This window comes from Emydura macquarii, unplaced genomic scaffold (genome assembly GCF_026122565.2).
Source record: "Emydura macquarii macquarii isolate MOO-44397 ecotype Brisbane River unplaced genomic scaffold, CSIRO-AGI_Emac_v2 contig_2473, whole genome shotgun sequence".
NCBI classification, from domain to species: domain Eukaryota; kingdom Metazoa; phylum Chordata; order Testudines; family Chelidae; genus Emydura; species Emydura macquarii.
Window position 1 is genome coordinate 1,268,523 of NW_027132610.1, and position 26,305 is coordinate 1,294,827.

At 44.4% G+C, this 26,305-nt stretch overlaps 1 protein-coding gene and 1 long non-coding RNA gene across 4 annotated transcripts in view; one reads left to right on the forward strand and one right to left on the reverse strand.

Annotated features, from left to right (window-relative positions):
- EXPH5 (exophilin 5) overlaps positions 1-1,137 on the reverse strand; it is a 46,275-nt gene extending 45,138 nt beyond the window's left edge. The window contains exon 1 of the mRNA XM_067562814.1: positions 1,019-1,137. Coding sequence (XP_067418915.1) covers positions 1,019-1,137 — 119 coding nt within the window. The remainder of the gene's footprint in view (positions 1-1,018) is intronic.
- LOC137162916 (uncharacterized) lies at positions 770-26,224 on the forward strand. 3 transcript variants are annotated; one of them, XR_010922563.1, is made up of 4 exons: positions 770-1,105; positions 21,657-21,927; positions 24,185-24,306; positions 24,778-26,224. It is a non-coding gene; the product is annotated as an uncharacterized lncRNA (long non-coding RNA). The 3 variants fall into 3 exon arrangements; XR_010922564.1 differs by lacking the exon at positions 770-1,105 and adding an exon at positions 20,454-20,572; XR_010922565.1 differs by lacking the exon at positions 21,657-21,927.
- The last annotated feature ends 81 nt before the right edge of the window (positions 26,225-26,305 follow it).

Genomic DNA, 26,305 nt, shown 5'->3' on the forward strand with positions numbered 1-26,305 from the left:
GCACATTGATAAACATCAATGAAACACTGATCAACTGATAACTATATAATGCTTAGGGAAACTAAAATTCAGCGTTTCATTTTAATGGTGGAAAAACATGGATTGTTATGGTTTTTTGATCTTGGAAAACTAGGATTCTTGCCTATCACTGACCGAGGATGAATTCAAACAGGTGACCTAGCAGTGAATCGCCTTATTACTCCTTTCAGTCAGTGGATTTTGGAGAGTGGACAAAAGTCAGTCTGGAAGATGCATGAGGCTGTCACAGCTGTCAAAGGGCCGTGGATCATTTCCTTGCAGCTCTTATCAAGCGTTCATGCCATTCTGTGGCTCACCAGGAATTAACCTGCAGCCAACACCCTTTGTCACGGGCAGGTTAAATGGCAGAATAGCTTCTCCCCTTCCATAGACTCCCCCCACACCGCCAACGGAGAGAGGGCGACAGACACCCGGCAGCGCCCTCATTGCCCCCTCACCGCAGACACACACACACACACACACACACACAGGTGCTTCTGAGCCAGCCCCTTGCTGTGTCTATACAACTGCTCCTAAATCCTCTGGCCCGGGACAGGAGCACCCGGCTACCAGTAAGGTGCCAGCTTGGGGGGGTGGCAGCGAGGCAGTGTTCACAGCGGGGCTGCAGCCTCCCCTTCCCAACACGCAGAGAAGCAAATACGACCTAACAACCTGCACTGCCCCGACCCAGCCCCTGGGGGCCACGCACACACCCGTGGCCCTGCGGGATACTCCCCCGTGCACCCAGCGTGGGGCGCAGCTGTGCCCGGGGCGCGCAAGGGTCTGACGCCCGTCAGACGCCGCAGCCGAGCTCGCCAGGGCTCTCCGGCCCGCCCAGCGCGGCCGCGGGGCAGGCAGGCTGCCGAGCCCCCGGACGGGAACCCGGGACCGCTCCTGAGTCCTCTCCCCGCTGCCAGGGAGGAGGGGACGCCTCGGAGCGCGGGCTCCAGCCGCCAGCCCAGAGCCCCGGCGCGTGAGGATCCGGAGTGACGCCTCCTACCTGATCCGGTCCTTCTCGGCCCTTTTGAGCTCCGAGTCCCGCTCCAGCACCTGGAAAATCTGCCTGGCTTCCTCCTCGCTTAGGAAGGTGAGATCGACGCCCCGAGGGACTCCAGCCATGGCCCCCAGCGGGCAGGGGGAGCAGCTCTGTTCCCCCGCACGGCGCCTGGCTCCGGCACTACCGGGCGGCGGTGGCTGCTGCTGCTGCCACCCACACAGCGCCCGCGGCCCGAACTCGCACGGGACGGAGCCGGGCACCGCCCGCACCTAGGGGACCCCGCCAACACCTGCGGGAGTGACGGGCCCGCAGAGCCAACCGCGGCGGGGCGGCAGAAGCGGGACCAATCCCGTGTGCGCAGGGGCGGGCTGTGGCCCAGGTGGCTGAGCGCAGCAATGCTCAGAGCGGCGCGGGCCCGTGGGTCTGCCCGGAGCCAGGCGGAGTTAGAGACGAATAGTTGCTCTCAGGCTTCGGCCCCTGAAACGCTCTTTGGCTGTGGCGAGCGAAGGACGCACCAGGCTGGAGGGGCTTTGTCGAGAGCTAGATGCGGGTAGGCCTGACAGGGACATTTGACCGGGTAACAGAAGCCCCAGGGAAGGGAGTTAAGGCTGGGAACAGATGGCACTTGCGCTGTTGGAAAGGGACCAGCCCTGCAGTGAGAAGCTCTGGGCCAGTAGTTCTCAAGCTGGGTGGGCAGAGGTTTTCCAGGGGGATACATCGACTCAGCTAGAGAGTTGCCTGCTATTTACAGCAGTCTCCATAAAAGCACTGCCGAAGTCAGCACAAACTGTCATTTCATACAGACTATGGCTTGTTTACACCGTGCAAGGTGCTGCACCCTGAAGTGTAAGTACAGTATTCATATTGCAATTGACTTGTTTCAGAGTTACATGGTGAAAATGAGAAAGTAAGCAAACTGTCGGTAACAGTATGTTGTGACACTGGTAGTTTTGTGTCTCATCCTGTAAGCAAGCAGTTTTTAAGTGAGGTGGAACTTGGGGGCATGAAAGACAAGTCAGACTCCTGAAAGGGATACCGTAGTCTGGAAAGGTTGAGAGCTGCTGCCCTGGGCCATAGGGACACACACTCTTCTCAGCTCACTTCAAATCTCTTTGTGACCGGCTGTGTGGCCAGCCTGCCTGTTTGGGTCTGTGTCCTTAACTATAAAATGGGGATAATAAATCAGTCCTAGATAATAAATCAGCGTCATTGGGAGGTTTAGTTGATGTCTATAAGGTACTTGGAAGATGTGGATTTTGTGTAATCACTACAAAGAGGGGGACAGTGGGGTCCAACAGATGGTGCGTAGGATGGGAGTCAGGAGGCCTTGCTTCTAATTCCTGGCTGCATCTAAACTGCTGTGTGACTTTGGGAACATAACTTCACATGTCTGGGCCTCTCTTTCCCCTGACACTCTCTGTTGGTTTACATTGAAAACCTCTTCAGGGCAGTGACTGAATGTGTTTGTACAGTGCCTTATGCAATCGGGTCCCCATTGCGTTGATGAGAAGTTCAAGGTGCTATGGTAACAAATAATTATTAATACCTTCTTAAAGGAGTGGTTGAGGGGTGGGTAAAATACTACTAAATCTAAATTTTCCATTTACAGGTAGTCTAAGGGTTTGTCTACACAGCAAGTAGGTGTGAGGCCAGGTAGAGTGCTGTAGATCCACACCGGGCTTGCTGCCCGCTAACTCACTGTAGTGAGTGAGTTTTTGGCACAGGATTTGGTCCTAAATCTCCTGGCATTAAGCTCCCTTGCTAATTTTTTCTACTTCTGTTCCTATCCAGCCTTCTCAGCTTGGAGGCCTAACGAGTTATTTCAAAAGGGCCACAATTAATACTTTGTGTTTTCAGAGTCCTGCTCTCCCTGGGATTTCCACCACCTGGCAGAGAAACAGTAGTGGATCAGAGATACTCTCTCCTGCCTTTCAGGGAGGAGCACTGCCTAGCATCTGCAGCAGGGTAGGGACAGCCACGCTCAGAGTGCTCCTGGTTCACACCAGAGCTGCTCCTTTGGCTGCAGGGAAGCTGAAAGAGGTGGCAATGCCGTGCCATAGTAATTCAAATGCTTCTGTTTCAAAATCGCAGGGTTCAGCTCAGGGAGCACACTTTCAATTCATAATCCAACCAACCCTTTGTTCTGAATGCAGTCATTCTGTAGGGCCACAGCTTAGAGTTTCATGGACTACAGCTGGTCCCGGTGCCGCAGGCTGGGCATGATGGTCTGAAAGTGGAAGTATCTCATCCAAAGTATCTAACATTGGATTCAAGAGGACTGTAGAGGATATGCTCAGTATACCGAAACCTATATCCATAAACAAACTTCAGAGAAATTGTTGCTGCATTTCTGTGCTGTCAAAATTTGGAAGGCACTTCAAGAGACATTGAAGAAAGAAATACCTCCCCAGAAAGTTAAACTGCAGGCAATAAAGAAGTGAGTGGATCAAGCACTAACTCCACCTCATTTTCTTGCGAACAGTCTTGACCCCAGATATAAGGGAGATGCCTACCTTCTGAATAGGATGATGCTGCCATGCCATGGTCATCTCAAAATCACTCCTCAGTTATGCCAGTCATAGTAAGTTTCAGGGCTGGAGCGGAACCATTTAAACAGTACATGTTTACTGATGATGTTTTGTACAGTCACTCCCCTGAATTGGTGGAAATCATTAGCCAGGCACTTTGAAACAGAGTTCCTTCAGTTGCTAAGCCAACTTTTCACAGCAGTAGCTTCCTCTGCATTCACAGAGAGAATACTTTCATCATTTGGTATTATTCACTCAAACTAAGAAATCAACTGCGAGTTGAAAAAGCAGGAAAACCCGTATTTCTGTTTGTTTATGAACGAAAATGACAGTGGGAGTGGGGAAGATGAGAGCTCGTTGTAGAAGTTTTAAGGACAGCATACGTTTAGTGTTGTGATGACTTGTAGGTTAGTTAATAAAATTTGAAAATTTAAAAAAAAAGTGTTTAAGGACATCCATTAGCCAGCAACTCAGGAGACTGGTGCAATTGCAGATGTGAAACTTTTATGTAACGTTTAAGATTTAATTTAATAAAATATAAGTGCTATTGTGTTTGTGTGTGTGTGATTTAGTTCTTACCATTCCTAATGTACTGCTGCTGTACTACTGCTGTACTATTAACTTGATTTTTATTAATTTAGTAATCTAAAAAATTACAGAGTATACCCTCCTAGATGCTGTAAAATGCTGTATTGAGTTGTAAATTAACATGTTTTAGTGATCAGATTTGCACCATTGTTTAAGAAATATGTGAAGAAGTGTCCATGGGAAACTTGATTTAAATCAATGATTTTCTCTTGGTGGTTTAAATCATGATTTAATTCAATCCTCCCTGCTGTCAGGGTCATTATTGTTCAGGTTTATGAGGCAATTAACACTGATCTAGCCACAGGTGGTTGCCTTAAGCAAAGGTCTGGAGATAATAGCTGGATTTGAGAGGATGGGTTTTCAATACTTTGCCCACCAAATGCGTCAAGTGAATATGTAAACTGAAAAAGTTATTATTCACTCCATTCTGGAAGGCTTGGTGGACCACAGAGGCAGAGTCATGAATACTAGCATGGCAAATGATGGAAAGGTTCCTGATGCCAGGGTGCTGAGGAGATCAGAATTATATTTTAATCCCCAGCAATGATGTGGTTCTGTATAGTGTGTCTATCGGCAGTTATTTTGGAGGATGCTGCATATCAGCTTCTAACTGAAATCCTATCCCAACAGCAACGAGTCCCTGGAAAAAGGGAATTCAGTTAAACTGACTAGCCGCAGAATGGTCATGGAGTGTGTGTGTTTGGCAGTCTGAAAGTTCATTGGCGATGCCTGCCCTCCCATCTGTACAGCAGCATCTGTAGAGCAGCAATGTGGTCTTCGGTCCACGCTTTTGCATCTCATTGAGCTGTCACTCAGCAGGCCAGAGACAATGCTGGATTTGGCAGAGGGGTGCTATAGTCTGCTTGTCAATGAACTCCAAACCCTCCTCCCTGCACCTGCATGGGAGTCACCTATATTGGAATGGACATGAGCAAGCACTCCAAGAAAAAAGTTAGTAACCTTCCATAACTGTTGTTCTTCGAGATGTGTTGCTCATGTCCATTCCATCCCACCTTCCTTCCTCCACCTTGCCCTCTTTTGGAGTTAGCTGGCAAGAAGGAACTGAGGGGGAAGCAGGTCAGCAGGGCCCTATATACAGGCACTATGAGGTCGCAACTCCAGGGGGCTGACCTGACTGAAACTACTGAGGGAAAATCTTTCTGGTGGCGGTGCTGTGAGCAAGCACAAACCTACATTGGAATGGATGTGAGCAACACATCTCTAAGAACAACAGTTACGGAAGGTTAGTAACCATCGTTTAGTGGTGATAACGTCAGGTACCATTACGCAGGATGCTGATGCCTATATTTGTAATTACAGCACAGGTTCTCCAGAAAACTTAGATGCATTTTTACTAACACTGCTGTGCAGTGGGAGGTGTTAGCCTCATTCTCACTAGAGGATTTCAAGTAGTGGAAACACGAAAACCCTGAGGGGCTGTTTACAAATGCTGAAACATTGGCAGAGAATGTAGGGAAATGTGCAGCAAGATTGGTTGATTCTTGTAACGACTGGCACTAAGTTTCTAAAGAACTGTAGAATCTTGTCTGTTCCTGCTGAACTAATTGCTGTTTGAGTTACCATGCAGATTAAGTGCAGGCAAGTTGAATTAACCCCATACATTAAATCATAGTGAAAAGGGTCACATGACAGCATAAAGTCCAAATGACGCATCTTTCAATTTACACTGAATTTTTTTAAAAACTGCTCATGTTTGAAATAAATCCCTCCAGTGCCGACCCAGATCAATAACAATTTAAGCATCCTAAACTAAACTATATATACTAATTAAAATATAAACTAATCACCCCTCCACACATGCTTTAAAATAAGCCATCATTTGAGTCTCACTTTATTGTTATTAATTTGTATTACAGTAACACATAAAGGTCCCTTTGAGCAAGATACTGTGTGTGTTTATAGTAAGAGACAGCTGCAACACCGAAGAGCTTACACCTAGGCAAGACAGACAAAGGGTGGGAGCATGGGTGCCAGGTATGTAGGGCCCCACCCACACTCCGCCCTCTCCTGCTATGTCCTCCTTGTGTGGGCCTGGCTGCGGCGGCAGTCTTAGCCAGCCTCTCGGCAGAAGCAGGCGGGGGCTGGGGTCCAGGCGGGGTGGGTCGGTGCTGTGCCGCTGGGGAAGGCTGGGCCGGCACTCCAGCAGTGGGGGTGGGCTGGCCACCAGCCAGCCTGGAGGTGGGGCAGACTGGCATTGGGGCAAGCCAATGCCGTGGCACAGTGTAGGCTGGTGGTGTTCTGGGGGCTGGGGCAGACTGGCCAGCCCAGGGCAGGGGTGGGTCAGTGCTGTGCCGCTGGGCAGGGGTGAGGTGGGGCTGGGGTGTGCTGGGCTAACCTGCCGGCAGTGGTGTTGGGCTGGTGCTGGGGCGTGGCTCAAGCCAAGGGTGCTTTGGGAGTTGGGGGTGCACCAGGGGTGCTCCAGGGGCTGGGGCAGACTAGCCAGCCTGGGTCTGCATTGGGTCAGTGCTGGTGCTTGGGCAGGCTAGTCTGGCACTCCATCAGTGGAGGCGCTGGGGTGGGCTGGTGCTGGGGAGGGGCAGCGCTGGGACATGAGCTGGCCAACCTGGGGCCAGGGTGGTTTGAGGTGGGGTGGTGCTGTGGCATTCAGGCCACTCAGCACTGATGCTGTGGCACTCCGGCACTGGGCCCATCCAGCTCCTCTGATGGGAGAGGGGATGGAAGGAGTGGAGCTTTGGGCGAAAGGGGTGGGGCCAGGGGCTAGCCTCCCCGAATGGGCGGTTCATGAGCCGCTTATGGGTGGGAGGGGAAACCAGTTAAGTGACTGGCTCAAGATTATATAGTAGGTCAGTGGCAGATTCAGGAACCCAGCTCTTCTGGCTCCCAGTCCACCCCTATCCTCAGGAGCATACTGCCTTTTACAGTGCATTTGATATCTGATTTGTGGTGTTTGGCCTATATAGGTTGCAGGTTTCTTAGGACGAGGGCTGCCTCTTGTGTGTCGTGTACAGTGCTGCATATAGTTACTTAGAGTGGGACTTGCAGAACTGTACAGGAGATTTGGATGGCTAGTTTCCATTAATCTGAATGGGAATTGGGCACCCAAATCTCCTCAATGCCTTTGAAAATGTCCATCTTAATTAAAAACCATTGCCATGGAAACAGTATTCCCCACCTACAAAACTAATATTTCCAACTAGTACTGAGGAAGATCTCCACAGTGGGTGGGAGAGTAAGACCCAATTCACAGAAAACGACACAAAAGCCAGAATACCGGTTGCCTATCGTAGTTCTTACATGGCAAGTGGTTTAAACAGGACAGGACTTCTGTTTATTTACATGAGGACCAACTGGTACCACCTAACTTGGTGTCCTGGAGTCTCAGCTGTCTACAGGGCCTTACAATATGTAAGGATATGGATGGAGACTGTCCTCCTAGGTCAAAATCTATTCTGTTAGGTGTCTACTGCTCTTTTGCTCCTTACCATCTCCCTGGAGACTCCTCCCAAAATAAGTGAGTCTCAAGACCCAGCTTCCTTTATAAAGGGCTAGTCATATTGTTTGGGGCTGAGGACCAAGGCCACTACAAAAGCGAAAGATAGTCAGGAACATCTCTGAAAATGTGAGGTCCATTTGAGTTTTCATACATACAATATCTCACAATCTGCAGAGAAACCAGAAGACATAGCCGTGCTACAAACACTCTTCCATAATCTAAATTATCCTGGATTTATTTCTTATGTGAAAAAAGGACCATCTCATGAGAACAAACTAAATTTAACACAAACAGAATCTGAAATATAAGGAAATGCAAGGCCGGGTTCACCAAAATGCTCTGACTTCTTTGTGCCATTCTGGTGATACATAGCAGCTATAAATTAAGCTAGTCAGTTCATCGAACCAGTCGGTGTTCTTCTTGAAGGATCTCAGGCTGTACGTCCTGGCAAGACAGTCCCACCTTTGCAAAGGGTGCAGCTTACTCCTGCATAATTATTATTATTCTATCACAGGATTACCAAGAGGCTCCATTGTACTAGATACTGTACAAACCAATATTAAGGAAATAGTCTCTGTCCTGAAGAGTTTACAGTCTAAGAACACAAATGAAGGATTGGGAGAGAGGGATACAATGAAGTAATATTAATATACATATATACATTCCCAAATGATGACAGCTCTGGTGACTTGTGCAGTGTGGATGTAAGGTCATGGCCCTGTCTTCACTGGCCACTTCCAAGCACCTAATACCTATAGAAGAGATCGAAGGGAGCAGGGACTATGTTCCCTATAAGGACAATGGGCAGCTGTGGTGCAAGGATACAAGACTGGGAGTCATGTGTACTCATGCAGGGACTGACCAAAATCTAGACTGATGATGATACATTATCTGATGTGTACCATACATGCTGCATAATAATAAAGGACTTAGAATGGCTGCTTCCTGGATGTGATACAGGTTTTTGTGGGGGATATTAGTTACGGAAAGTGTGTGCAAAGGCACTGGGTGAAATTTCAGCCCATGCAGAGGGCCAGCATGAGGTTTATGGAGCTACTTAAACCTTCAAAATGGGGTTTAAATGAGACACATGTAGTGCATAGGCCTTATAGAGGCTGTCTGCATCACGTAAATTTCATGCATATTGAGATCACTTGATCTGGGGTACATGGAAGCTCATTCTCTGAGCAATAGCTTGCTTTTCAGAGATACTGTCTTCTCACAGCTCCCATTGGGTTCAGTAGGAGCTCAGTTGCTCAGCGTTGGGGGGAGGGTGTGGGAAAGGTCATAAATCTTATGGGAATGAAGACTTATCAAACATGTAATGGAGGTTTCATTATCTAGAAGAGCATATTAGAAAAACTTAATGACGGTTTAACTGGTTGTATTAAAGACCCACATCTGTGCAAGCCTTGAGGCAATCCCAGATCTTACTCCACCCAGAAAAATTCCATTTGCATTCAGGGATGATTTTTTAAGGAACTAACATGCATAGAAAATGTAAAAGTTATAAAGAAAGTCACTGAACCAGCTGACTTGGTACAACATTCCTTGAGAACATACCGAGACACAAAAGAACTGAAGAAAAGTTTCAGCTCCCATCAGGGAAGAAATAAGTACACCAGACTGGTGCTGGTGTATTAAGTTCTAGCCAAGTTCTGACATCTTGAATAGCACCTTTATGAGTGGTCCTGTTTACTTCAATGAGACCACTCATACAGTGAGGTACTATTCAATAAAAGTAAGGGTTTTGGAATCTGTCCTCTCTTTTTTAATTATTCCACTGGCTTGTATGTATATATTTGTATATGCAGGGATTAGTAAATATACCCATTTATATGTACTTTCTCCTCACAATATTTTTAGTTCATGTGTTTCTAGTTGTGCTTTTAGTTTATAAAACAATTGAAACCTTTTAAATTGTAAAAACTGGTCTTGTTAAAATAATCTATTTGCTCCCTAATAGCAATACACAAATCTAAAGTCGCATACCTATAGAACCTCTCTTTTAGAATTCATAGTGTGCTACATTCAAAAGGTAAACCCTACAAAACATTCATCTTTTTCTATTTTATGTAAATATTTGGTGTTGGCCAGCTGTGAGTACAGAGTGCTGGAAGAACAAACAGTAGGGAAGTTGTTGGTTAAAATGATGTATTTTTAGCTCCTTTTCTATTTGTGAAAGGTGGATTCCACTGAGAAGGTGAGAAAAAGCCCAATTCCTACTCCAGTTCAACTCAGTGGCTAACCACCTAGTGAATTAAATGAGAGCAGGATCAAGCCCAATAGCTTTAAAGGTGAACTTACGACGCAACCTGTCGAAAAAGGTAATAAAAGAATAAAACTAATGTAATGCAAATAATGAAAAGTAAGGGAAACATTAACACAAGTCTTTCAAAACTTTGTACAAACTCATAGCTCTGTAACTAGCTGTGGAGTTGAAATCAAAGGGTTTGTTTTTGTTTTTAAAGAAAAAGACTTGTCCTTAACTTGGTTTGACTCGTACATATTCAAAAACAGATAACCGAATAAACCTTTCTGTCCTCATGCCTTAAAATACAATTTTATTCAGGCTTCAAGAACAATTTCAATGTTCAACTATTTATCTGGGGCTTGATCCAACTCCCACTGAAATCAATAACAGTCTGTCCATCGATAGGGTTTGGATCAGGTCCTAGTCGCTTACCATTATGTTTACTATTTTAGTAAGAATACTTTACTAAGTTGAAAGTCTCACACTTAATTGTCACCGAAAAATAACTGGATTTTCCATAAATGTAACTTATATTTTGAACACGATGGGTGTAATTCTATGTTTGTTTTTCTTCGGTTTATTAGTTTAGTTAAGTATGCATTGACAGTTTTAGATAAACCCACAGTGCAACATGGCATGCGTTAATTCTAGTCGTATTAGAGACTATATGAATGTTGGTCACTTTCACTGGATGACTGGGCCTCTAATTAAACTACAGATTGATATTTTTCAACTTAATTAAAACCCAGTGTGGATGAATTAAATCCAATAAACTGGTGTAAATCTGTTTAAATAACAGCCAGGAAACTTGCTTTGCCATCCTTCAGTTTGACAGAGGCCTTTAAGAACACTGGATTATAATAGTTGCACAGTGTTATGCACAAAAATATGTACAGCTGAGTTTTACATTTATGGGAAAGATTTTAAAAAACTCAGAAGCCTAGGGTAGGTCATGAAAACAAGCACCTAATATAGATATCACAGTGGTAACTGTGCATATAACAGGCTATTTGTGTGTGTAAATATCTGATTTGCATGTACAATTGTGGTAACTGCACATGCAGATTGGCGCACAGTTCCCCTGCCTTTTTGCACAGGGCGCCAGACTTCTGGCTTTGAAAACTGCTCCTCACTTTCCATTTCGTTAGGTGGCACATTGGGTTGTCTTTCACATCTGATAACTTAGGTTCAAATAATGGATTAGGTGACAAATAAAAACTAATTTCATGGTCTCTTCCTGGTCCCGTAGGCTCCACTCCAGAATGTGGGGGATGCAGTCTTCTAGGGTATTTTAGCGCGAGGAGGCCATATCAAAAGTTGGCGCACTGGGGAAGACTTGCCTGGCATGTACAAGGCTAAGAATGGACCTGCACCTTCTGTGCAGGAGTAGATTGTGGAGCTGCAGGGGAATGCCTATAAATGAATAATAATAATAATTAATGGCCAAAATTTTCAAACCTTGGTGCCTAAATTTGGGCTCCTAAATTTATCCTGAGGAAACTTGCTCAGCAGAAGTGCTGCACCCCTTCAAATCCACTGAAGTCAGAACTCGGTCTCCATGCAAGAGTGCGCTGGATGCAGTGCCCAAGTGATCAGTGTCTTAACAGCACACTCGGCCAAGTCTTCACTCAAAGTGAACATGAAAATGTTCTCTGAAAAATAATATTCTCTCTCCCTTTTGAGTGCTGGCTTCTGTCGCGGGTTTACTTTTGCCCTGGGCCTTAATCTGTGCAGCCCCTATGTTAATAAATGATTGTCAATGCCTGCTAAAGAGAATGACGAGAACAACGAAAGATGGTGTTGATTGTATGATATCCAACAAAGTTTAAGGGTGTCGTCTGCAGGTGGTGGGGAGGCAAATGTCCTTGTAACTGGAGTCCACCTACCTTGTACGAAGCATAAAGAGGCTACTGTTCCTCCCTCCCCCCAATTATGCTGTATTTATTCTGTTTCTTGCCTTCCTGCCAGAAGCACCATTAATGTGCTCAGAGCTCCTGAAGAGAATCAAATGCCTGTTTCATCAAATGCCTGTTCACCTGAAACTGTGCCAGTGTGCCCCAGAAGGTTTGGCTTTGTCCATTATGACAGGAGAAGCCCTCCGAGCCTTGGGACAGGGGTGTGAGTTGTGGCCATTGCACACAGGCAAGGAAAACAGACTTGGAAGATCCAAACTTGGACTCCAAGTCAGCAAAACACTTGTTAACTTCAAGTATGTGCTTAAATCTGTCCCTATTCAGCAAAGTACTGAAACATGTGCTTGTCTTTAAATTCACGCTTAAATCCCATTGACATCAATGGGACACCAGTGTGTGCTTGGTTATTCATGCGCGTTAGTGTTGTGCTGAATAGGTAAGCACATTGCTGAATCAGGGCCTTAAGGGGTGGAGGCTATTCTATTTGGCGGAAGGAAAGACTCAATATATAGGTTGGAGGGCAGAGGCAATGCTAAAGAGGGAAGGATGGCATTATTTGTATACAGAGTCATGATTTAACCAATGGCTCACTGTCATGAGCTGATCATAATTGGGAGATTTTCCTCAATTGATTCCCACGTGTTTAATGGTGTTACTGAAAAGCAGCTGGGCTTATAGAAGGGTAGTTCTGGGGTATATGGTGCATTCCCTTAACATCTTTCAGTCTCTCTGGTGTTGCCCTTCCAATTCCAGAATGCATCATTTTCTGCCCCACATTGTTTGCAGGGGGAACATTTCTCACATTTTCAGAATCCTGTTTTGATTGCATTAATTGAATTAGTAACTTTCCTGTAAATTATCTCCTTGTTTAATTAATCGTATAGAATAGATGACACTAAGTCTTATGATGTCTGTGTACGATATGAACAGGTAGCAGTGTATAATCTGCATTGAGTTTTCATAACCAATAATGGAAACCAGAGAAATGATTGTAACAACCAACAGAGAAAGTTTTTTGTATGGCCAAGTAGATGTATTCACACAATTGTAGTATATCCTTGGAACTTGCCATGCAGTTATTACATTGTGAAGAATATATCTAGCACATAAATTGCATAATATATAAGATCTGATTCTGCTGTTACTCTTGAATTACATGAGTGTAACTCCTCTGAAACCAAAAGAATTGCATTAGTGTGATATAATATGAGATCAGAATCCAGTCCCATTAATGCTACTTTCGAGCATGAATGTAGTTAATAGTCATCCAAATAATTTATGAAGCTGCTTTCTTCTTTCGCCTACATGTTACAGAGATCTCCAAACAGTAGATGGTTTTGTATGCTGTTATATTGGTTTTATATATAATTACGTCGACAAGCATATCTTTAATTTATAGGCAATTACAGACCTTGCTGAAGCTCATGGGCAAGGCAGTCACCTCTAATTCAGCCTAAATGAGAGAGCAATTACATTCCTTTCTGTTTAGTGATAGCTGAAGCAACAGAAACCACTGCTCAAGGCACAGAGCAGCATAGGAAGGCCTGAGTAAAAACTGAGCCATGTGAGGTGAGCAGTTTCCTTGGGACTAACACAGGGACTGGGGCATTGATTTGGTTGTAGCTGCCTATATGTGTGTGAGAGAGAGAGACAGAGAATCACTGGTAATATGGCCCTTAGAGGAAGCCAAGAGGGTTTCTTTGGGGCCCAGTACTAGTTTGAATTTCTTGGCTTGGATTTCTGAACAAGGAAACTGCCTCCAGTTGTTTGGTCCTAGTGTGTTTTATGGAAACATGACTTTGTGTATATTCTTTGCACATAAAAAGGATTGCACCAAAGATATACCTGATTATCATCATATCTCCTCTTAACAGAAACTATCCTGCAAGGCCCCAAATGTTGGCTAACCACTCAGGTCAAATGGCAACAATATTTTAAAGACTGCAATATCTGGGAAGTACTGCTTAAGTACTTTTCTGGTTAGGGATGGGCTTAAACACATGATTAACATTAAGCATGTTTTGTAGTGGTTTGCTGAAATGGGCTCTTGCATCATTGCAAAGTGTCTGCAAAGAGCAACTGAATGAGACTAGTAGTGCATGACACTGATTTGCACTGGTGTAAATGACTATACAAAGTGCAGGGCAATGGAGAATCAGATCCACTGAATCCTTTAAACCTTTTCTTATAAGTCAATTCCTCTAGCTCTCTGAATATTGTTGTTCTCCTCTGAACTTCCCCCAAGTGGTGAATGTCTCTCTAGTAGTGAGGTGAGATTAGTGAGATCAGTAGAGGTGAGATTGGAGGTGAGTTTAGATAGAGGTGAGATTAGTGGTACATGATCAGGAGACAGGTCCTTAAAGTAGTTTCCCAAGCTGTTTCTTAAAGGCTTCTTAGAATTTCATGGTGATAATACGATCACGCTGCTGTTTTTTATTCCTTGTTGGAATAGTCTGTTTTTGTTGTTGTTGTTGTTCTGCATTGTGGATTTATACACAGCTGATGCAGAAGGAGTTGGTTAAGTGACTGTTAATAGAATGTGAGTTTATACTCAGATGATGGTCTTCTACATCTGAAGGAAATTCTGAAGCAAAGCCAAGACATTTATTTCTTAAGTGATCTCAAACCATTATTGGCGCAAAAACTTGCATTCCATTAATGTTAGTTCTGTACTACCAAATGTAAAAGAAAATTCAGTGTCCAGGCTTCTCACTGAGAAGCCTGTATAAATGTAATCTCAGATGGAAGCTGTGATTGAGTATATGCAGATATTTTTAAAGTAATACTAAATCACCAAAAATCTTCAGTTGGATTCTCTCCTGGCTAAGGACATCTGAGATCGTGACTGGTTTGCAATGAGCTCCACCTCCCATGGGACACCGCAGACCATCAGAAATAAGTACATTCATAAGAGTCTGGGTTTTCAATACTTTTATCGCATCCTTCTGCGACGGAATGCATCCCTGTATTTACGCACTATTGTAATAAACGTTGTATAAAATATGCCCTGTGAGGTATCATTGAAAACTAATAACTCACTGGTCAATAATATCATGATGAAATGCCTATAGCAACATTATATGTAAAGTTATGAATTCCCCCTCTGTGATGATGATAGTACATGTTCAATCCCATGTAGCGCTGATTCAACAGAAGTTGTTAAACAGGTTTATCCTAAACAAAGATATGTAGTTTGAGGTAAAATACATTTAAGTAGTAAACAGGGTCCTTTGGACAGCAAAAGGGGGTAAACCAGTTTCTCAAAGACAAACTGATGCCTCTAGCCAGGTATAATCAAATTTGATTGGCAATCACCAGTCAAGTGGCTGTTCTTTAGCACTGAAAGGGGGCAGGAACCAATCGATCTGCATTTTAGCAAGCAACCCTGTGGCACCTCTTTCACCATGAGACTCCATGTCTCCATCCTCACAGCTGGAAGGAACTTTATCTAGAGATAATACTCAAGAAAATGCATTTCATAGGGTGACTAGACTATATAAAAGTAAACTGGGGTATTTCGCCCCTCATCTTTCTCTTTAATCTAAGACGACAAAGGAACCAGCCCATTGACTCTCGAGGGCTGGGAGAGTATTGACTTGAAAATTTGGTCAGCAATGTTGCTGTGAACACATGACAAGGATTTTATCTTGAACCAAGTCTAGCCTGTTAAGTTTTAGTTGCTAGAAAGCACTTTATCTTTATTTCTCAGGTAATCATTTCTGACTTTAATACCTGATACTTGTTCTCACTTAAAATCTCTCTTTGTAGTTAAATAAACTTATTTTGTCTTTTTTAAACTGAACTGTTTGGTAACTCCATTTAAGTAGCAAACTGTTGGATATTGACCCCTTACGGGGGCAATGGATGTCTAATATCTGGACAGCACAGAACATGTTTTGAGGAAAATTTGGGATAGGAGTGTCTTGGAGCCACCCAGCAAGTAGTAACCAAGGCTGGTGGAAGCCAGAATGTGACTGTTGTGTTACTGACAGTCTGCTGGGTTCAGAGCTGCTGGGCCACAGCTGTACCTATACACAGACACTCAGGTTGTGACCTGCATGCTTTTAGGTTGTTTGTGAGCGGCCCAGGTTGGGAGCTACAACATTGTGAGGCATCCACAGTTATGGGGCAGGAGGTGACACAACCTCTCACTGGGCTGGATTGCACCCTGGAATGTGACAGCCTCCCTGGCAGGCTTGATGACCAGAGGTTCTGTGCCACTGTAGCACTGTCCGTGACCTTCTGTCCGGTCAGCCTCCCATGCAGCTCAAGGTTTAACTTTCCCAAAGATCTATGGTGTGTGTTTAATTGTCATATCGTCCGGTTGATAAGCAAAGAAACAGGCATGGACTCTGCCTAGAACCATCTGTCTGAACTCTTTAGGTAAATGCATAGCCAGATCATTTCAGACTCCATTGCCCAGTAGTTCTAGTGATATGTGTGGTAATTGCAGATAGGATTATGCTACAACACCTTTAAAAATATCATATCATTTGTCTCTGTCTACACCAGGGTTTAGAACACTATCAGTTCCTTTCTAGCAAGAGCTGGTTTTAAACATGGTTGTCATTAATGTGATCTGCAGTCTCGATAAGGTCTGACGGTACAAGGGGTTTAAAATGGGCCAAGAGGGTGTTCAAATTCTTACATTGCCAAGAAGGCTATTCCCACTAATGTTGGCCCAGGAAATTGTTGGGGTACCACCTGAAGTCTGACTGTCTTCCATACGAGGACTCTTTGTGGACCTGTGAAATACTGTGACTAAGGCCAAAGGCGGCATCTATTCTTGGCTGTAGACATGGCCCAGTTGAACTCTTTTGGGTAGAGCTCAGCTTCTGAGCAATCTGTCCCCAATACCACTCAATCTTCCCAGTTCCATTTGTTTCCCATCCAGCCTCTTCCTGGCTAATTTGAAAAAACTGCAGTAATTGGATTCATCACAAAAGGCATCCACAAACAGGAAGTTTCTTGTTGATTTCACTTCAGGGAGAGGGGTGGAGTGGTTAGAACTCAAATGCAAAGTAAGAGCTACCCAGAATGAGAATCAGGCAGATGAATCAGTAGTTTGGTCTGTGTTGTTGAAAGGAGACTTAAGAAAACTGGTTTCTTTTCTGTCAGATTAATATTATTGGGCTGGATTCTCCAGTCCATCAAGTTTACTTTGTCTTGCTTATGTGGGGCAGGGTGAACTGAAAGTGGCTGCAGATTTGTACTGGAAATCTCTGTCAGCAAAAAATTGTCAGAGCCACCTCCTGTGTCAATTTTACCACCCGCCTCCACTTCCTCCTGTGCTGGACCCCCTGGACTGGTACAAAGGGAAGCAAAAGGTGGGGAAGAGTGTGTCTGGGAAAGAAGGGTCATGGGGAGGAAAGATCTTGTTTCAAGTTAAAAAGGTTCCCTTGCAGCTTTAAATTATGCCAGAGCTGGGCAGCGGAGAATCAGGGAGCTGCCTGTCAGTCCCTACTCTACACTGTGCCCAAGTTCTGCTTATGGGCAGTGGAGATGCAAGCCCATGGCTGCTTTTTCACTAGACAGTTAAAACTGAAATAGATTTAAGAAGTAGGCATTCTTTTGGCTGTCACCTTAGGCACAAATTCTTTACTGTTCTCTATCTTGTGCCATAGATGTGCATGGTGCTTTACAGGTTTCCTTTGCAATTAGTGCTGTCTCCTTCTTAAATCCACGGCAGAGAGCTTGAGGGCGACAGCTTTTGACAATTTATCTATGAACGCTTGCAAACTAGAGCAAATGTATCTTGGAATGTAAGGAGCCCCTGAAATGCCTCTTTCCCCTGCTTAAATTTAAACTGAAATGAATCCCTTACTGTGTGTCGTATCTTCCTTGCTTCTGTCTTTCAGATTCTAAGCTCTTTCAGACAAAGACTGTCCTCCTTTCTGTGTCTTGTGTAACACTGCCACAACAAACATACAAAGGCAGCTTCAACAAATATAGCAACACCCAACAATCATTCATAACAAGTTTTTTGAATCTGACCAGTCTTGAGTTCACATTTCTGGTTTCCTTTGCCGCAGGTTGCTAAAACCCACAGCACCACCTTACAAGGTGCTGCATTCCTTATAGTACTGCATTCCTCTGCCACTGTGGTTCTTACAAAAGCTGCTACCCAGGGTGCACTGCACTGTGCATCAATACAAGCAGTCTTGGGGAGTATGCACTGCGCTATGCAAGGAAACAAGTATGCGCCAACACAACTGATATTCTAACTGTGGAAGTTTAATGCCAACGTAACCTGCATCTACCAATGTTTGTAGTGTATACATGGGCTTACCCTCAGGTACCTCAGACTACGTCTGCACTTAAACCACTACAGCAACACAGCTACAACGCAGTAGCACTTCAACATGGATACTCTCATTACAGCACCAGGAGTGGTTCTCCCATTGCTGTAATTAATCCACCTTCCCAAGAACTTTTCTTGCACTGTCTACATTGGATGTTAGGTTGGCTTAAATACATTGCTAAGGGATGTGAATTTTTTCACACCCCTGAGCAACATTGCTGGGTCAAGCTAACTTTTTAGTGTACAGCTGGCTTTAGCTACCTAGATAAGCAAAATTGTATTCTGAGGTGCTAGCTGATATCCTCTGTTTAGTGTGGAGCTGATGTAATACTTCAGTAGGGATCCATAGTCAAATAAACGCTCTCATCACCTTTGTCATGGCTTTTGGGATAAGATCAAGTGTAAAGTCAGTTTAAGTATCTCATATCCTGTCTGTGCATTAGAAGGTGAGTAGAGTAGATGATCTAATACAGTAGCTCCACTGAAGTCAAGAAGGCTGATTTATATCAGCTGGAGATCTGTCTCAATTTTTTTCCATTTCCACTTGCTAGGAGTCTGTGATCATTCTTACCGTCAAAGGACATGTAGCTTACTTGTGACTATACAGACACGTGATTAAGTGATTATATGACTTTCATTTAATTCTTAACAAGAGCTTCTGCTTGAGAAATCTTCCAGAGTTTAATGAACAAGACAGGAGGCTGAATTTATCTTTGGTGTAACAGGGCTGAAGCTACTGGCTAAGCTTCCCCAAAATAAAAAGAGTTGACCATGCAAGGGGCAGATGTGGTGCAGGTCACCTCCTGTTGGAGGCTTGCTGGCTTTGCACCGGCCAGACGTGCTGGAAGCTTCCTAGAAATGTGGGGGTGGGGAAGGCACTGGCAACCAGACCGTGGTTCCGCCTGTGTTCTGCCCCGAGGCCCTGCCCCCCCAGACCTCTTCAACCAAGGTCCAATCCCCACTCTTCCTCTTCTCCTCTGCCTCCCCCAATGTGGTGTTGCAGCTGCCCGCCTGCATGCGCATCTCCGCACTGTCCGTGGCACTGCACTCAGACAGGCAGGGAGCCCAGAGCAGGACGCCAGCAGGGCAAGGGTGCAGCCCAGGGGCCCAGGCCTGGCTCCCCTCGCTGCTGACCAGGGGAGGTGGTGCTTCTCTGTCTCGGTTTGAGCTTGCTGACCCGTCGGTGGTGGGGACTGAATGAGCACATCACCCTCCACACTTCAAGGGAAAGCGGCGGTACCCACAGAGCTCCTGCTTCCTGAGGGTCAGCTTAACCTGAGCTCCCTGGGCAGCCTCAGTCCTGAGCCGCCCTGCCTCCCCTAGCTGCAGCACGGGCTTCTCCCCTTGTCCTCCCAGGGCCTCAGGGGGGTGATCAGGTGGAAAGGATGGGAGTGAGTATGGGGGGGCGGGGCATAGTGGAGCAGCAATGATCCTTGGGGAGAGGACAGTAAGGAGCCCTGGGGAGCAGTGAGAAACCCTGTGGGGTTTGGGGCAGTGAGGAGGTATTGGGGGTAGTGAGGTGCTCATGGTGGGTAGGAGGGGGTAGCGAGGAGCCCAGTGGCAGAGCATAAGGCTGGGGCAGGACAGTGGGGCGAGAGTGGGACCTTGGGGAGAAGAGGCGCAGTGCAGGTAGGGCCTCAAAGGGGGGCCACGGTCTGGGTGCCAGTGGCCCCCCCTGCTTTTAGGGAGCTTCCGGTGCTCTGTAGCCTCCCCAAAGGAAAGACTCTCACACTGCCTATGGTTACATCAGTGATCAATTTGGCTTGAAAAGTTCTGTTGTGATTATTGACTGCTGGAAACCTATTTATACAGGTCCACAAGCAAATTATCTTGTTCAAGTTCTTATGTAAAACTATGTGTTGGATGCACTGACTTAGACCAGGATCTCGGGATAATGTGCGTACACTTACCTGGAAACAGCTGTTACCAAAGGGACAATTTCTGTCCTCAAACTTGTGAATACAGATTCCCTTGGAATCTGTGGCAACTGAATAGACATAGCCAAAGGCGCAGTTTAGCCCACAGTGGTTTCCCATGGCAGTCTTTCAGTTCAATGACAACCTGTCTCAACCACGTAAGGGGAAATGCTTGCTTAAGTTTTATGAATATTAAACTTATGAAGCCTCCTGTGCTAGGAATGTTGGACAACACTTACCTCCATTAGTGTACCATGTATATGACCCATCATCCTCTCAGCAGTGCCAGCATTCTGATAGACTACTGGCACGTAAAAAGAATACTAAGCTTAAGTGTCAGTGTGTGGATCACACTCCAGTTCAATAAGAATGGAATCCATTATTGTTAATAGATGACTCTGCAGCTGGAGGTTTCTTTTTCCAGGGATCCACGGGGAAAGGAAGTTTCAGCTCTCTGGATTCAAGGGCTTCTAGGCAGATGACTGCCCCTCCTAGCTGATTTCTCCCTGGCAGCATGGCATCTTCTGCAGCTATGATTTTCTTCACTTTCTCTTGTGCTTGCACATTACCCACTGATCCAAAGTAGGTGCCAGGGCAAAGTATTTAGGGTTAGACCCAAAGTCTATGAAGTAAATGGAAAGACTTTCATTGATTTAATAGGTTTTGGATCAGGTCCTTAGACTGTAAACTCTTTGAGACCGGGACTGTCCCTTACTGGGTGTTTGGGAATCCCATTGTGCTAGGCACTGCACAATCTTGATTGGAGCGATGGGGCATTATTGAATCATTATTAATAAATTACATTAAAACGCTCCTATATGGTATAAGAACATTATTTGGGTTGCAAAGTCAAGCACTAAAAAGTTGGAAATGCCAGATTTACAATTGCCCAAGTAACCTTAATTCTGACTCATGTTCATATGCATAATACAGTCTTTAGTTACATGGTCATATACTGTTTTTTCCTCTGCCTCATTCAGTGCCAAGGATAAATGCACAAGTGGGGGAGGAGGGGAATTCAAGTTGTATATGCAACTGTAAATCTGACATGTACTAACTTTCACAACCCCAACAAAGTTCTTTTATCATAATTTTTGTATGTAAGGTCCTAGAGGTTTTTTGTTTTGAGAAAAAGGTAAAAACAAATTCTATTATGTACAACTGTAACAAGCCTCATTGTGTACCATCAGCAGCATTTAACCCTAAATCTTCTGGACAGACCACTCCCAACTGAGCCACAGAACTAGCTATATATCCCAGCAGCAAGAGAAGGTCATTATCTCAGAGTGGGGGTTGGGTCACTATGGCTAGGTGCTGAGTCAAGGGGTGGTGTGATGGCGTCTGGCCTAGCGCACGCTCTCTCTCCCCCATCCCCCTAGGATTTGAGGGAGCTTTTGCCCATGTGCGGCCTGCAGAATAACGGGGATGCACCACTGGGGCCACATGGTGGGACTGTGGGTGGTTTCGGGAATCAGGGACCTCTTGATGCCAACTGGCAGAGGGCACAGGGCATTACAAAATATTGTACAGATAAGTATTTAAGGCATGTAAGGTATTTATACTAAAATTATCTTTCTAAGATCTGGGAGTTAAGGCAGGTCACCAGATAACATATCTCCAACATGTTCTTTTCAGGTAATAGATGCTTCTCTTTTTGTCTGGCCAGGTATGAATTGTCTGCCTCACAATGGATGCTTGTTTGCACACTCAGCTGAATACCAGTCAAAAGACTGCAAAATCTGCAACAGAGAAAATCAACAGGGGGGAGAAAAGCAATCAGCAAGGAGGTGTTCTGTCTGTGAAAGAAGACAAAGTATAAGACTGGCATATACAGGGCCACAAAGGGAAACACGGGATCCTTCACTGGGGAGACAAGTTAAGAGTGTGTCGGTCTTATGAAAGGAGGATCACAGCCAGCCTAGTTGTAAACTAAATGGGTTAGCATTACTCTACTAGACAGGAGAGTATCTAATTTATTAAGTCTAGGTTCTAGAATGTGTTATAATTTTATTTTAAACATAACCATTTGTTTCCAATACTTCTACTAGCTATTACTTGAATCTGTGCTTTGGGAAACAAACATATACTTGATTTCACAATAAACAGATCAAGCACAGTGGTGATCTGAGATGGAACTTGATCAGCTGAGATGGCCTGCTTTTGCGGAAGCAGCGCATCGGTGAATACTGCAAACATCCAGTGGATCAGGGGCTGGGCACTCCAGGGAGATACTCAGTGTGTGCCTATCACTAACCTGTAGGGAGATGGGGCTGAAGAGGGGGGCTGTGGAGAGCTGGAAGGCAGCACTTGTGTTGTCCATCGAGTTGAGGAGCTGACCCCCGACATGCACAACCAAAACTTCTTCATGCTAAGATAGCATGGTGCCTCACAGCCCTGGGTAACCCTGGAAAGCATCACATCTCCCATTCTCTGTTAGAGTTGTTCTAGCAGCTCAGAGGTGTCCCTAGTGTCTGCTGATCCTTTGGTGGCAGCATGGGCCAAGGCTTTGTGAATGTTCTTATGCACTATTATTATTTTGACATGCCAGAATTTTCCTTAGCAACGCAAAAACAAAAAAAGGAAATGGTGACTTTCAGCAAAACTAGAAAAGAATTTCATGCGACCCAGAAAAGACATTTCTGTACCCTAAGAGCTGTCCCCTTGCCAAATATCAAATGCCTGATGCACACAAAAGAGCTGTTAGAGTTCTCAAAAAAGGTCACAAGAATCCTTTTGTAATGGAAAGTGTTAGGCAGCCTAAACAGACAAGCTTCTACCAGCTCCCCCTGTATTTTTATTATTTAAGTGACTGTTGCAAGAAGGAGCATCATTAATGCTCAGATATACAATGTTTTTGGAGGAGCACATGCCAAGGAGTTTGCTGCTCACCGATTCCTCTCCTCCATCCCCTGAAATCTCCTGAAAATCTTGTGGAGCTGGGTAGAGGAGTTTCCAGATGCTCCAGAGCAGAAGGGAGCATGCTGGATTAAAGACCTCAAGTGATGGGGAACCTGAGTCGTAACATGCAAATCATGGACACACAAACAATCCTGCAGCCTCAAGAGTCCATTTGGATTATCAGACGCTAGTTGAGGCTATATGAGGCTCTCTCTTTACCTGCCTTTTACGAGCACAAAACCTGCTCTGTCCCTGAGTCTTGTCGCTCCAAAACGTACATTTATAATTAAAGGGCAGCTTTTGAAAGAGTGTTTGATTGATATATATATATATTTTTTTTTTTATGCCAGACTCTGGTAACAGTGCACTGTAAAAATACTACATAAAATTTTATATTGCTACTGACCGCCTCTGTAAAATGCTTTGAGAACTAAGGATGAAAAGCACAAAATAAGAGTTAGGAATTATTATTTATTATGGTGTTACCTTCCAAAATGTTTGAATATCTAAAAAGGTTTCCGAGCAAAAATAGGCTTTGACAGCTTGAATTATCAGTTTCGTATCTGATTTCGGACCTTATTCAGAAAAGCACTTAAGCATGGGTTTAACTTTAGGCAAATGTTTATGGGCTTTATGCCAGGGACAGAACTATATCGTCTGCCAGGGGACTTTGACTTGAATACATGATGAATAGACTTGCTGGTCTAATAACGCTTTTCTACCTTTAACTACTATGATCCTAATTTATCCAGGTATGTTACGACCTCTAGTGGTTCAGATGTATACACAGATAAAACACCTACCTAAATGATTCTGTGCCAAAAGCTTCTATTATTTCAGGGTTAGACAAAGTCACGAGTGCAACAATGCAACCTGTGTAGTTCAGCTGAAAGAGTGGGGAACTGGATTTCCAGAGACATGGAGCCTGCTATGTGATTGACATCTGATCTTGGACACTTAACGTCTCAGGTCCTTAGTCTCCCACTTTGTAAAATAAGAATGATTCTTATCCATCTTGTAAGGTACTTAAGCCTATGCATAAGTTTAAGCACATGAACAAGGCCACTCAAGTCTACAGACTACTCAGATGCTTAAAGTTACACACATGCTGAAGTACCATGCCTTATTTTGCTTACTCCTTGTAGCCAAAGTTTTAAAACACAGTCACTGGGAGGTGCTGGGCATTCAGTGCTTTTGAAATCAGGCCATTTGTTTAGATACCTAAATATGGATTTAGGAGTCTAACTGCAGGTACCTATTTAAAAAAAAGAATCTTGGTCTTTGTGTTTAATACAGAGGCACAGCCTATGAGGACTACAAGTTCCAGCATGTGAGACTCTGCTGAAACTGTTGGACAAACACAAATGAGGTCATCTCTTTACCTGTTTAGTCCAACCTACAAGACTTTCTTTGACAAGGTAACAAGCCTTGTTTAGTCTGAAGAAGAGAAGACTGAGGGGGGACATAACAGTTTTCAAATACATAAAAGGATGTTATAAGGAGGAGGGATTAAAAATTGTTCTCTAACCTCGGATGATAGGGTAAGAAGCAATGGACTTAAATTGCAGCAAGAGTAGTTTAGATTAGACATTAGGAAAAACTTCCTGTCAGGGTAGTTAAGCACCAGAACAAATTACTTAGGGAAGTTGTGAAATCTCTGTCATTGGAGATTTTTAATAGCAGGTTAGACAAACACCTGTCAGGGATGGCCTAGGTAATACTTAGTCCTGCCTTGAGTGCAGGGGACTGGACTAGAAGTCCTACACTTCAATGATGCTATGCTTTTTAAGGGCAAAAAGCACAACACACTGTGTACTAGAACTTGTAGTCTCTACATGCTGCACCTCTGTATCACGGAGAAGAATGACTGTGGCCTTTCTTCATTTTAGTAAATTAGATGTTTCCTGGAATGCTGTCAAAATGGCTGTCGTTTGGACATCTTGTATTACGTCGTTCTCCATGCCATTTTCCAGATGACTGGCGAAGTGGTGTCTAATGTTTAGCCCTGCAGATGTTGGATGCCAGGTATCCAGGATGCCCTTAAAAGTGAACTGTAAATAAAATATCAACATTCTTTCCCCTTCAGCAATACGTACTGAAAGTCCCAAGCACAATGTACCAGACATTATTAAGCACTGGAGCCAAAGAGGTGCTCACAAAAACAAAGAAATGGTTTTGAAGAGTCTGATTAAATAGTCTTTTTCTCTCAATTGCTCAACCTTCAGCCTCTGAACTCTTGTGATGGCATAATTTCACTAGCTCTTCAGTCACTGTTGCATCATGGTAGCCAAGATTTACTGATGTAAAAAACAAGCAGAAGAAAATAAAATATTTATAAACAATTAATTTTTTGACCAAACCTTTCAGGCTGCCTTCTTGCATTATAAACAGAAAAAAGGAAACCAGCCCTTTTTCCACCTCTCCCCCATTTGCAAGTCACTTTTTAGGGAAAAATTACCAAATGCTCATTAGCCACAGAATGGAATTTACTAGCCAGAATGATGAGATGAGCTCCACTGAGGTCCAGGAACAAAGTCAGTCTGCCTCACCCATCCACCGCCCCCAAACTCCTTCTGATGGTGGAAGACAGGGTCAGGAAGGTGTTACGTGAGCTGGTTGAACCCTTGGGGCTGAGTTAAAACCTTGTTCAAACTGATGTGTGAATATGCCCTTCACTTAAGATAGTTGAGCGAAACACTTAAGGGACTATACCTAAAGAAGGCCTAATAGATCTGCCCAGAAACTAGCACCAGGCCAGGTGGTTCCACTGTGTATTGTGACCAGGTGTGTGAGAGAATACTGAGAACACACAAGAATGGAGAGAGAGGCAGAGGCAAAAAAGCAAGATAGCCAAGTAGTAGCAGGAGAGTACAATGTGATCATGGGAAAAGCTAGAAAGAGCACTTTTGTGTCTTATTGGCTAAAGAGACTTGGAGTTGTAAATTCCTTTTGTTTTTCATTCCTCCTGAATTCAGAGGAGCAGGACTTTGTGCATTCCTTGAAAATAAACAAGATTGTATTATAACAAAAAACAGACTCCATCAATTTCTGCTTCCAGCTGGAACTTCACCATGGTCTGAACTCTGACTAGCTGCTCAGAACAAAAAGGGGCAACAGAGGACTCTTATTAAGGTGCTGTTCCTGAACACTGCTTACAGGCTCAGTCTTTAATGTCAGCTCTTGGTCAATTCTTGGGCCTCCTCTGGCTACTGGAATGGAGAAGGAACTTTCTTTCTCTTCCATCCAAGAGCCTCTTAGCTTCCCTAATGGTCATAATTACTTTTGGATCCTCCTCTCCCCAGTGAGTGGCTTCAGTGCATGTCTCTGCTGCTCATAGATTTCCCAAATAGTCACGGACTAAAATTGACCTGATTCTTGGCAGTGCTGTTGCCCATGAGGCTCTAAATAGCATCTGTG